Source organism: Desmodus rotundus, chromosome 6 (assembly GCF_022682495.2).
Source record: "Desmodus rotundus isolate HL8 chromosome 6, HLdesRot8A.1, whole genome shotgun sequence".
Taxonomy (NCBI): domain Eukaryota; kingdom Metazoa; phylum Chordata; class Mammalia; order Chiroptera; family Phyllostomidae; genus Desmodus; species Desmodus rotundus.
In genome coordinates this window covers 79,441,128-79,453,519 of record NC_071392.1, presented here as the reverse complement: position 1 = coordinate 79,453,519, position 12,392 = coordinate 79,441,128, and the positions used below count along the sequence as shown (strand labels likewise).

The 12,392-nt window shown below is 45.5% G+C and overlaps 1 protein-coding gene across 3 annotated transcripts in view; it reads right to left on the bottom strand.

Moving 5' to 3' along the window:
• LRGUK (leucine rich repeats and guanylate kinase domain containing) overlaps window positions 1-12,392 on the bottom strand; it is a 96,357-nt gene that overhangs the window by 55,202 nt on the left and 28,763 nt on the right. For all 3 annotated transcript variants that reach the window (XM_045191145.2, XM_053926663.2, XM_053926662.1), the window contains exons 7-10: window positions 10,016-10,159; window positions 5,179-5,259; window positions 3,113-3,199; window positions 1,702-1,808 (exon numbers count right to left, since the gene is read on the bottom strand). In XM_045191145.2, coding sequence (XP_045047080.2) covers window positions 1,702-1,808; window positions 3,113-3,199; window positions 5,179-5,259; window positions 10,016-10,159 — 419 coding nt within the window. The remainder of the gene's footprint in view (window positions 1-1,701; window positions 1,809-3,112; window positions 3,200-5,178; window positions 5,260-10,015; window positions 10,160-12,392) is intronic.

The following is a 12,392-nucleotide window of genomic DNA, read 5'->3' as shown; positions in this document are numbered from 1 at the left end:
ATTTGTTGTTCCACTGATTTATGCCTTCATTGGCTGACTCTTGTATGTGCCCTGACCAGGGATTGAACCTGCAACCTTGCCATGTCAGGATGGGTAGCTCAGCCAACTGAGCTACCCAACCAGGGCCTGGGTCACTTTAATACTGTATCCTCACCCCAATCACAGCAGGAGAGGGAACAGTGATTCCCCCAAAATGCAGCATAAAAGTACTAAGGTCAAGGTCAGGGTTCCTCTTTTGGGGCTGCCAGAGAGCGGCGAGTTGGCCAGAGTGGAGCAGGCAACGGGAGGGCTGCTGCTGCGCCCACCACTCTTTCACAACGAACACCGCTGCATCCGGGAGCATCCGGGGCTGCTTGGCCATTTGTTCTCATCTGGCTCACCAGCCAGAAATGATCAGGAAATGTGTGTTCATCAGACACTGCCGTAAATTTCTTTGATACATGTTTTTATATGAACGTACCCTAAAGCATGAAACAACCAGCAGTCTTCATAAACTGAAAAAAATACAATGAGGACATAAATGCTCTCTTTAAAAAAATAATAAAATGTGCTTTTCCAGATATATGCAAATAAATGATAAATCCTTTCACCTGGAGGGCTACCATAAATATATAAAACTGTCATTGTCTGTATTATTAAATTACATGTAAAAAATCATGTCCTGGATGCAAAATAAAACATTTGCTCCCTGCGGGAAACCAACCATGTGACGTACAGGAGCAAATATCACATGAAGAAGAGAAGCCATTTATAACCAAGAGATCTTACAAGTATTTTTAAAATGCCTTTGGGTATTGATAGAATCTCTGCATTGCACTTATAGCATAAATGGCCATCTGCTCTGACAGATTGTTTAAAAAGAAAAGGAGAACCCGTGGCAAATCCATCTTCAGACTCGGAGGTGAGAGACTCTTCATGTGTTCAGCCAAGCTGAGCGAGCGCTCCGCGTGCCATCGCTAAAAGAGGCTGTCATTTCCCCCTTGGGCCAGCTGGGCTTCCTCCTAGGGACTCTGATAGCCCAAGCCCACGGGACGCTCTTCAGCAGGGGCACCTAGCATTCCCTCACAGCTAGGGAAAAATATATGACGGACAGAAATGATCACAATTGTCTGTGGTTCTATCCTACAGCCGAAAAAAAAAAAAAGAAAGAAGAAACGAACAAACTCTGCCCTGGCTGATGTGGCTCCGTGGGTTGGGCATCATCCCACGAGCTGAAGGGTCACCCGTTTCATTCTGGGTCAGGGCACATGCCTGGGTTGCAGGCCAGGCCCCTGGTTGGAGCATGTGAGAGGCAAACTGATCGATGTATCTCTCACACATCGATACTTCTCTCCCTCTCTTTCTCCCGCCATTCCCCTCTCTCTACAAATAAATAAGTTAAAAAACCGACCAACTCTTTTTAATCATTATTATTATTTCACTGTCCTACGTCCCAGGCTGGCTACCAATCAGAGGCCAGAGGAAAGAGGGGCGATGTATCCACTCATCACCGCACTTGGGAAAACACTGAGAGCCCATGTGCAAGCATGTAACAACACGCCGGAACTGAGGCAACAACCCCGACTATCCAGTGAAGACCGGGCCCCTTCCCTCGGACGAGGGGAGAAAGGAACGAGTCACAGACTAGAAGGTGACGGGAAAGGATGGGCCTGCCCTGTGCTCACCGCCCTGAGCTCTACCCCGAGGACCCCGAATGGGTACCTGTCAAAGACCCTCTGCGGCTGCATCATGCTGTGGACGACGTGGATCAGGTGGTCCTGGGCTGCGACCACTTCCGGGGGAGGGTTGTACTTGTTCACCGCCGTCACCTTTTCCAGAACGAGAAATGCAACAGGGAAACAAATGTCACTGCTAAAAAGCACACCAGGCTTAGATTTTCTTTGTTGAAATAGTCTAGACACGCCACCAGGTAGAGAAAATAATGAAACGCGTGCTCGTGAATCCTTGTGCTCAGCCTTCACGTCTACTCTCACTTTCCTAAAACCTAAATAATGATCGTTACTTTAAAATACTGAGCTGGAGTCTCTTGGCCTTCTACTTCTTTACCGTCCCTGGCTTAGGAGGGAAAAAGCAAAAACAAAAACAAAACCTCTAAAATCCAAGATCACTTTTGATACAGTAAACATCCCAACTTTCAGTATTAAAACAAGGAATAAAATACATTGTTCCAGATTCCGGGCAGTTGACGCTGCAGAATTTCTTTCTCACGCCACCTCACCAAGCACTATTATCTCAAATTCTACCAAAAACCTCCCCCCTTTTAGCATAACTCTCTCTGTTCAAAGATAAGGGCCTTCTCCTCCTGAGGGCAGGTCGCCATCCTCTTGTTCTGGTCATCCCTCGGAACAGGTTATCCCGTCTGCCACACCTTGCCTAACTCACAACTTTGAAGTTCATTCCCTCTGCAAAACGTTAAAGGGAAAGAGTAATCTAATAAGTGCCTTTGAGTACAAGAATAAAAACAGACTCCCACCTCTAACTATTTTTAACCAAGATCTCAGAAAGGCTTTAATGAAATGGAGTGTCTGCCTCTCTACATATTTATACCTGTTTTCATCCCCACCCCGAATTTGCATCCAGTGTAAGAAACCCCTCATTAGTGGAGATTTTGGCTGTCTCCAGGCGCTAAGGCAAGGCAAAGCAGCTAGCACAGGTGTGGTGGAGAGGAGGCAGGCGCTAGCCTTCAGCCACTCTGCAACTGTGAATCCAGGCGAATTATTACCTTAAAGAGCAGAATTAGAGGTTTAAAACAGCAGAGTAGGGGTTCACTTGGGTACATTCTCCTGCATGGCAGAATGGCGTTGGAATACATGTCATTACGAAGTGACTTTTTAGACACAGAATGACACGCCCTCCGGGTGCACAGTGACCTGCGCGAACAATCTACGTAAGGCTGCCAGCCTGCACGGACGGCACGCTGCTGCCCAACCGGGGAGAATGTTGAGCTTTGCGGGGGGCTCCACGGACCGAGCCCGGGACAAGGAAACATTCCCCAGACAAGTGGTTCACTTACAGCACGTCAATCACGTATTGATGATGTCGGCCCTGCAGCAAGCAGCATAAGCCCTTCGCTTGGTCACTCAGAAACACGTGAAATCGTACGATTACATACCTTTTCTTCCACTTTAATCTTCTTCTCATCTAGTTCTGTTAATTGTAGCAGCATGAAGATGACGAAGAACCAATATTCGGGTTTTTCCTATTTGAAATATCAAGAGGACTATTCAATTGCCTTCATTTCCTCAAATTAACACGCACCAACGTCCGACTTTCACAGGCATTGGTGGGTCTCTCACCCGCTGCCCCCGCCAGTCACACGCACACCCCCATCCGTCCCTGCGTGTTCACACTGGCCAGCCCCCCTTACAGTACCAAGTCAGATGCACACCGTGCCTTGCAACTTACAGAGCTTTTCAAGTGTGCGATCTTGTTCATCTCCCCGCAAGACAAGCAGGGCAGGTATGATTACCTCCATTTCTAAAGAGAAAACCAACTAAGGAAGCCTGAGCGAGGTGAAGCACAGAATCTAAGGTTTCGTGGCCAGCGACTTAAACCCTATCTTCTAACTCGGTGATTTTCAACCTTTTTCATCTCATGGCCACATAAACTGATCAGGGAAATTCTGCGGCACACCAAAAAATACGTTCTTTGCCCATCTGACAAAAAAAATTGATATTATTTTGATTGACTTACAAAAAAGAATAATAATAGTAATTACCTGCCCTTTTTGCTCCAAATTGACATTTTAAGAAATCAGGTGCCTATACTATACTTGTATGTAAGGATTTCTGGGACCAAGAATTAACCAATCAGATGCAAACTTATTATGAGCTATGACCAATAAGATGCAATCCTCTGACAAGACCTATGTATCTGTGGCTCAAGGCAAGGCATTCACATTCAATGTCTACTGTTGTGTTTGTTGTTTTTTTTTTAATTTGATAATCTAAGGGAAAAAGGTCAGTGCCCCTGACTAGATAGTCAGGCACTGCATGTTTTAAAAATTCTTGTGGGACACCAGTTGAAAATCTGAATTAAAAAAAAAATCTCTGAAAATCACTGTTGTAACTCCAAAGAGTTTCATTACTGCAAATAATAAAATATTTATTATTAGCTTGTCATTTATTTATGACTTTGTTTCACTTTGTATTAATTTGTATCATTTGTTATGAATTTGCTTTACAATGATAAAATGATATTCGCTTATGGAGTGAATTCCTCAATACTCCCTACCATCTGCTGTGTTGAGGTTATCTGCCTTTTAAAGATACAATGAAAGTTTTTGTATTATGAAGCTATGGCTCTTCCAAGGGAAAGATAACGGCGACCGATGCATTTTACAGATGAGAATGTGCGTTACATGAACACGCGCTCTTCGTGGACCTGAAGCCGGGGGCACAGGCCCCGTGGAGCCCTGCGGCTCTCTCTCCCAGAGCTGCTTTTACATGCCTGTCGCTATTCCTATCCCACAGATGGCTCTTATTTTTAAATCTTCTTTTTCACTTTTAACTTCATTTGATTTTTTTTGCCTGTCCAGACGTATTTACTCAAGATACACACAAAAACAAAGGCACTCAGAGACGCACACAAATTCAGGAGTCTATTACCTCTAGAGAGAGGTAAGTGAAGGGTATGGGCAGAAAAGCGGAATGAAGGACCCAGGAACAAAGAGGGAGGGACGATGGCCAGGAGAAAGGATCTGTCCGTGGACAAGACGACGGGGCCTGAAAAACTCTCACGGGTCCCTGAATCCCAGGTGCGAAGACGCCATGGGAAATACATTTTTTCTATAAGCATTTCACAACATCGATTTCACAGCTATATGCGGGCAATTTTGTTAGCTATCTGATCTTAGACTTTCTTTCCCGATATAAGACAGGAACCATATTCTGTCCATACCTCCAGCCCTGCGTGTCCACCCTCTCCAGAGCTCCCTCCCGTCACATTTATTCCCTGCTGGACGGCTCACAAATGGCCCCACAGAACAGACAACCTCAGGCTTTACTTTCACTGACCAAGGTACGCAGGGCACCACCTGGCCTAGCCCTTCCCAATGCTTCCGGAGACACTGAGAAGGAAGGTACACACACTGCATTCACCCGCCGGATGTCCTTTACCAAAAGTACTTCTTGAGGAAGAGGTCCAAGAAAGCCCTCCCCGATATAAATGGTCTCTCACCTGAATTGGGTTTCTTAGAAGATTGAGAACTCGAAGGAGAGGTAGATTTTCAATGTATTCTATTTCACTCAGCTCAGCAATCTGTTTAGTCAAAGAAACGATACATTAGCAATAGACCGAATGCACAAAGATAAAAGGAAGCCTGATATAAGAGGGGATACTTTGGATCCTTCAAATTCGACTGAGTTTTAAAACTGCTCCACTGAATATCCAGCTTTTTAGCGAGGATTCCTCAGAGTTCCATAGAACCTGGAAATTAATGCACGTGAACACACAGCCCGCTTTTCCTCTTTCCTCTCCAGCTAGAGAACAGTGAGGTGTTCTTCGTCTCAGCCATGTTTATTCAAAGGCAGAAATAAAATGGCACACAGAACCAGAGAAGGAGCACGAAAAAAGCAGAGAAGGCTACGTCTTCCTCCCCCCACGCCCCACCCTTCCCAAACCGCCAGGCCCTAACCTGCTCCTGCTCTGCTGGCTAACCGTGACCAGTGAAGCCTTCTTACTGCGTGTACATGCGTAGGTCTTTTTTTTTTTTTTTCAAATAAGAGATAATTATTTTAAGGAAAGATGAAAGTGGAAATTGTACGGCACATTTCCCAGCATGGGTGTTCCACACGAGTTCCCTCTCAAATCTTTTGTTAAACTGTGCAGTTGTGTTTCATTCTCTCCTCTGTGTCGGTTAGGTTTCGCAATTTTTAGAAGTCAGGGGAAAAGGGTCCTTAATTTGACCAAGGGTAGAGCTTGGGGTGGAGCTTGGGTTGCAGCATGCCCGAATTTTCCACTCAGAGAGAGACGGATGCTTTTATGTAAGTCTCCAATAATTAGCATAGTTACAATTTTATTTCAAATATAGGTATTGAACTTCTGCAAAAAGTTAGTCATTGCTTTTCATTTCTACTTCCCCCCAGGTCACTTCTGCATGCACTGTACAAGCACTCCAACGGCACAGTCGCAGCGAATTCCTGAGTTATCCAACTGCAAAACGCAGCCGAGACTGAACCATTCCCAAAGCCAAGTCAGGGCAAGAACATACGCGCCGTGTCTGAAGGCTGCCACTTGCAGAGCTACGATGAGAAAGGCAAATTCTGAGCTACAGCGTGCAACCTGCCCAGGTGCGCCTGGTGATAGCAACTTTGCATCGTCACACACAGCTTTTGCCGTAAGATGATTGTCCCTCCGAGCGCCGTGTGGTCACCCACCAGAGAAAAGGATCGGTTTTTATGTCATGTGATTCAGGAGGGTGGGAGAGTAAGTGAGGCTCCCACTGGCCCAGTCAAACGATGGACTGATTTCCCTGCAGTAAAACGACTCTTGCGCTTGGACCGAACCCAGAGGTTAGGACATGTTTCCCGTGGTCACCTTGTTCACCCACAAGTCCTGGCCCCCGGCGCTCACTGACATTGCTGGTGACAGTGGAAATCGGCACACTCCTTCTCAAGGGTGACCTGTGTTAAAAATGTGTAAGCGACGAACCAGCTGTCCCACTTCAGGAGGTTTATACTGAAGACATTGTCAAACAGGCAAAAATTAGATACGAGAACACTCTGTCTCCTGTCCTTAGAAAAAGTTAAAAACAGTCTAAATTCCCAAAAGCACCATCATTCTGTGATTGAGTCATGGTACGGTCCCATAACAGGAACACCATGCACCCAATTCAGAAGACGGTGACATTTGCCCTGGCCCGGTGGCTCAGTTGGTTGGAGCGTTGTCCTGTACACCGAAAGGTCACAGGTTCGATTCCCAGTCAGGGTACATGCCTAGGTTGCGGGTTCAATCCCAGAAGACGGTGACATCTGCGGTGACCGTCATGGAAGGATCTTCAAATGTCACAAACTGCACGACTACACGCAACTGTGTTACCACTAGGATGTCAGCTGTGATCGCTGGTCTTCCAGAGTCAAAGGAGAGGAGCCCAGTTTCCCTCCCAGACCTTCCAAAGGTAGGACGGGGCTGGTGAGGGCAGAGGGAGCACGCGGGCAGCCGCCTGGCCCCAGTTCCCATGGCTGGGGAAGGACAGCGTGCACCAGGCACTGGCTCTCCTCCTGCAGGCCTCTCCCGAGACCTCACCCCGGTTGACCCACCCTCCCTCACGCCTTCTCTCCTCGAATGCCAAGACCCAAGGCTGTGTGCACCACGGACGACTACACAGGGCATGGGGACACTGCACCCCAAATGACCTGGAGTGAAATGCTGCCAACAAGCTTATACTCGGAAAGGAACTTCAGCCACCTGCTGCTAAGAACGTCATCTCAGCACAGCCGGTCCCCAGACTCTAGTCTGCCCCTCTTCTCAAACTTCCTCTGCCTGGTAGTTACTTCCCACGTCCAGAAGCCTGCCAGCCTGGACTTCCCAGGCAGACTCGTTGAGATGACTCTTTTTTTGCCATTCCCTTCTAGGCCATGCTCGCCAAGCCTTACATCCAGGTGTAATGGGACCTAGTAAAGCTTTTTTTTTTAAGATAGATAGATAGACAGACAGACAGACAGACATTTGTGAAATAATGACACTAAGTCTGAGAAAAGTAAAACGGCATTCTCCAAGCAACATTTTTGGGATAAATTTCAAGTGCTGGAAGTGACATCCAATGTAACAGGGACTATAGCGTAGAGAGTGACAAAGGCCCCCAAATCACCAGTGGGTGAGAAACGGTTGCTAAGGAATGTAAAAGATGTTTAAATGATCACACGAAGTACGGCAACGTTTCAACAGCCAAAACCAAGTAAAGAACACCGAGGAAAGCGCTGCCCATGAAACGACATTCCTAGCACGCGGTTAATCATACGAGAAGTGACAGCGATGTGACGTTCCTTTTCAATGATACACTTTCCATCCCTGACACGCAGCACTCTCAGCATCCCGGAGAAGTCTCGGAGGAAACGTTTGGACGGCTCCGGAGTATGTCAAAGTACTGCCGGTGGCTCCCCACCTGCCCCCCGGGGAGCCAGGGGATTGTGTTACTGTTACAAACCCACTGATCGCCAAAGGATCGCCGCTGCTGGGAAATGTGGCCACTTTTTTTTTTTTAAGTGGAGTCTCTTTAATATTTGAAAATTATACACTCCTTTATTCACTCACTCTTTTCCTTAAACTGTTTCAAATGTAATTTGAAAAGTCACTTGAAATGGAAGAGAACAATGCATTATTTGTGAGGCGTTTCTAGACCAGCGCTATCTGGTATGGTAGTTACCAGCCAGGAGCAGCAACGTAGCCCTTGGAACATGGTTAAGGTGACTCAGGATGTGCTGAGTGTAAAACACACACCAGACGTCATGGTCTTAGTGTGAGCAGCAGAATATGAAATGTCCTATCAATAATTTTATATGTAGATTATATGTTGAAATGGTAATATTTTAAAATGAATTTCACCTGTGCCTTTTTTTTTAACCTCTTTATTGTGGCTACTAGAACATTTTAAATTGCATACACATTTATGTTTTATATTGTATTTCTATCAGAAAACACTCTTCTAAGGCATTTACCCTTTTCTGAAAGGTGGGGCCATTAGCACTTCACGCACTGTATCACCCCGCAGGGTCAGGACACTGACCCCAGAGGCCGGCCAGCCTCTGTCCGCATCCTGGTTCTGTTATTTGCTGGATAAATAACTTCGGACAAGTTCCTTGACCTCTCTGCGCCCCAGTTTCTTGTGCAACACAGCAATAATAACAGAGTTATACAACAAGGATTACGTGAGCTCTATGTAAAGTGCTTAGAACAGTGCCTCGTGCACAAGTATTCAATGACACGACTGTTAGTGCTTCCATTACTAAGGCCCATTCCACCTTTCCAGCGTTCCCCTCCCTACATGAGAATCACATCAAGGGCAATTCCATGAAAAAGACACTAACACGACGGGAAAGAGATTGTGCCGACTTCACGAGACACACGGCACAGTGGACAGAAGCTGTCCATTAGAAGTAACTTCAGAAGTGGATACAACAATCCAACACACAAATCAGGTGAAAGTGAAGGTGAACGGTTCTGTGTAATTGAATATCCACTTCCTCTCAGACCTAAAGATGGCCTCGTCTGGATTTTCACAAACTTAACAGAGGCTGCAAGTTCAGCGCCACCACGGCTGAACAGAGAGACGCCTCCACCCCAAGTGGGACCCGTGTCTCCCTCAGGGTCGGCCAAGCTTTGCACTTTTCCAGAAGAAACAAACACTCAATTTTCTTACGAAATCTTTTCTAAACACATGATAAGGTACTCAGTATGAGTAAAATCCTATTTTACTGTGGATCTTACTACATAAGAAATCAGCTACAGGTACCAACTTAATATACCCCGATTAGAGGTACAACTACTTCATTAAAAATAAAGGATAATTAAGAGTGAGAGCCGATTTATGCAATTTGTGCAATAAGCCAGATACAGAAATTTGAATAAGTCCTGTCCCCAGCTCACACAGATTGGGAGCGTACGCTGTTGGCACGCACGGGACATGAGAACCCACGTCCTGCGCCTCTGTGAGTGGCAGGCTGGGCAACACTGGCCGGAGGCTATCTTCACGACCACGATTTCTCTGCTCCGCCATCTCAGGCGTTTCTAATGCTATCTCCCTCCACACAATTTCACACGAACATGTGTACTTCAGAAAATCACGTGCCCTTGGTTGCAGTGGAAACCTTTAAAACAATGTAATTAGGAATAATCAAATTTTCAAAAGTTAACAAGTATTTTTTTTTAAAGTCCTTCTTCAACTACTGCTCCAGGTTTTCCAGAATGACTTTTCTAAGCTGGCATTTAGTGGGACAGCCCTCGGGTAATGGGACCCAACTACCGATGGGTCCTAATATGCCTTCTTCGCGTAGGTCCACGTGCAGTGCGGCGTTACCTTGTTGTCCTCGAGGTTGATCACTTCCAGGAAGTCGTGGTTCTCTAGGCCGTGGAGGCTGCTGATCCGATTGTGGGACAAGTCCACCATCTGTAGGAATTTCAGTTCGTCCAAACCCGTGATCTTCTCAATCTGGTTATGGCTCTAAAATTGATCAAAGACACTCGGTGTCTGAAAGGCCTCCACGGGAAAAGGAGTAGTGACCAGTTTTCATTCGGACACTGCCCCGAAACTCTCGAAGTCGGGAAGCCATTCTGGTCACCGCCCCCCATTTCCATCACTCACTTCTCCAAACACATAGACATACGGCCCAATTTTGCAGCTGGAGACTCAGAATATAATATACTCACTAAAGTTAAGGCTAGAAGAACATTCAAATCAGGAGGACAAAAACTCGGTAATATTGCATAACCTAAAGCCTAATGATAGCATCGCTCCATCTTCATTTTCAGAAAAAATATCAATGCAGTTCTCCCATCAGCATCACAACCAACCACTGGAATATTGTAATTTCCACACACACTTTGTGCCCAGCAACATTCCGAATCCAATCACTCCGTGTCCCGAGGGCTGCGGTGGTGTGATACAAGCCCTCAGTTATTCGTGTTCTTGTGAAGTTCCCGCCTCATGAAGGTGGGCTGGACCTGTGACTTGTCCTGACCAAAGGAATATGGCAGAAGTGTGCCAGATCCGAGCCTAAGAATTAAGAAGGCCTGGCAGCTTCCCTCTGTGTCTTGGAATGTAAGAATGCCGGCTGCTGTACTGCAGAGAATTTGTGGAGCTGTCCCATGGAGAAAGAGAGGTCGCAGGGAGAGGGGTCCTGAGACTAAATACTGAGGAAAAACCCAGCCACTCCAGCATCCCTGCTGGGCCCAGACCCAGCCAACCTGCCAGCCGAATGAGGCAAGAGCAGCAGAAGAACCAGCTAGTTGATCCCAGCTCAGACTGTAGAATTGCTAGCAAATAAAACTTCTCCACGCCACTAAACTAAGTTCTTCAATAAATCATGCATGAACACCTTCTCGGACAACGAGCATAAAACAAAGAAAGATTCAAGGCCCAGACGTTGTCCTCTTTCCCAACCCCCAAGTGCCCATAACGACTAACAATCGTGATAACGATAATTTGCATTGTCTTGTGCATTTTCCAACATACTCGTAACTCCTTGGGTTCCTTAACCTGGAGGTATAAGAATATGCAGCAGTGCCCTGGATGGTGTGGCTCAGTGGATTGAGTGCCAGCCTGTGAACCAAAGGGTCACCAGTTCGATTCCCAGTCAGGGCGCATGCCTGTGTTGTGGGCCAGGTCCCCAGTTGGGGGAGTGTAAGAGGCAATCAATCATACATTGATGTTTCTCTCCCTCTCTTCCCCTCTCTCTAAAAATAAATAAATAAAATTTTAAAAAAGAATATGCGGCAGTAAAATTAAACTTAGTTTAAGGTGAGAATCATACTAATGAGAATTTTGAGGTTTCAATTAATGCAGTTATGCCCATATTTAAGCTTTTTAAAAACTTTTAAAACTTTTAATAAGTACTTATGAACTAAAAAATTACACCACAGTATTCTTTTCCTGTATAAGAGTTTTCCTGGTACATTTAATAGCAAGAACTCATTCTCATCCTATTTTTCTTAAGATTTAACTTCAATAATGAGCAAGACTAGTGTGCATTGGCTTAATTTATGGCTCTTTAAAATACATTAACAGAATGTTGATGACCTAAAAAGCTGGCTGATAGTATACGGGGGTTCATTAAACCATTTTCTTTATTTTTATGTGTTTGAAAAATTCTATAAGAAGGAAAATGCTCATAACCTCATTTGCCTAAGTTAAGTCAAATTTCCTACTGTTCAGAGTTCAAAAAAGTTCTAGAAGGTGTAATAGAAAAGGAAAAAAAAGACACTAAACTTACCATAATATCCATATTAATTTAACTTACTGAAATAAGACCTCAATATCCTATTTAAAATACGCCCGCATATCTGATTTATATACGCTGTACTTCTTTGCAAAGAACTTGGAAGTGCTGGGATGTGGCGGGGAGCCCGAATAAATCTTCACGGTGTCTCTGAAGGCTTCCAAAGTGGTGGACGCGTGAGAGTCGAGAGAGGCATAGAAAAGTTTAACTAGGTGGCCTATGGTCATAAAGAAGGCAGAGCTGAGAAATACTCGGAATCACGGGATTTCTGAGTTGAAGGTCATCTAGTCAAACCCTTTATCCGTTGCTGAGAAACGGATACCTCGGCCCGCAAAGTGGACAAGCAGTGTCTGAATGAACAGTTCCCGCTGGTTTTGCCTTGATTAGCAGGTAAAGGGGCCTTTGGAGAGAAGCCATGTCCTTAAATAAAGGAAACGAGAAATACTCATCTCCCAGTTG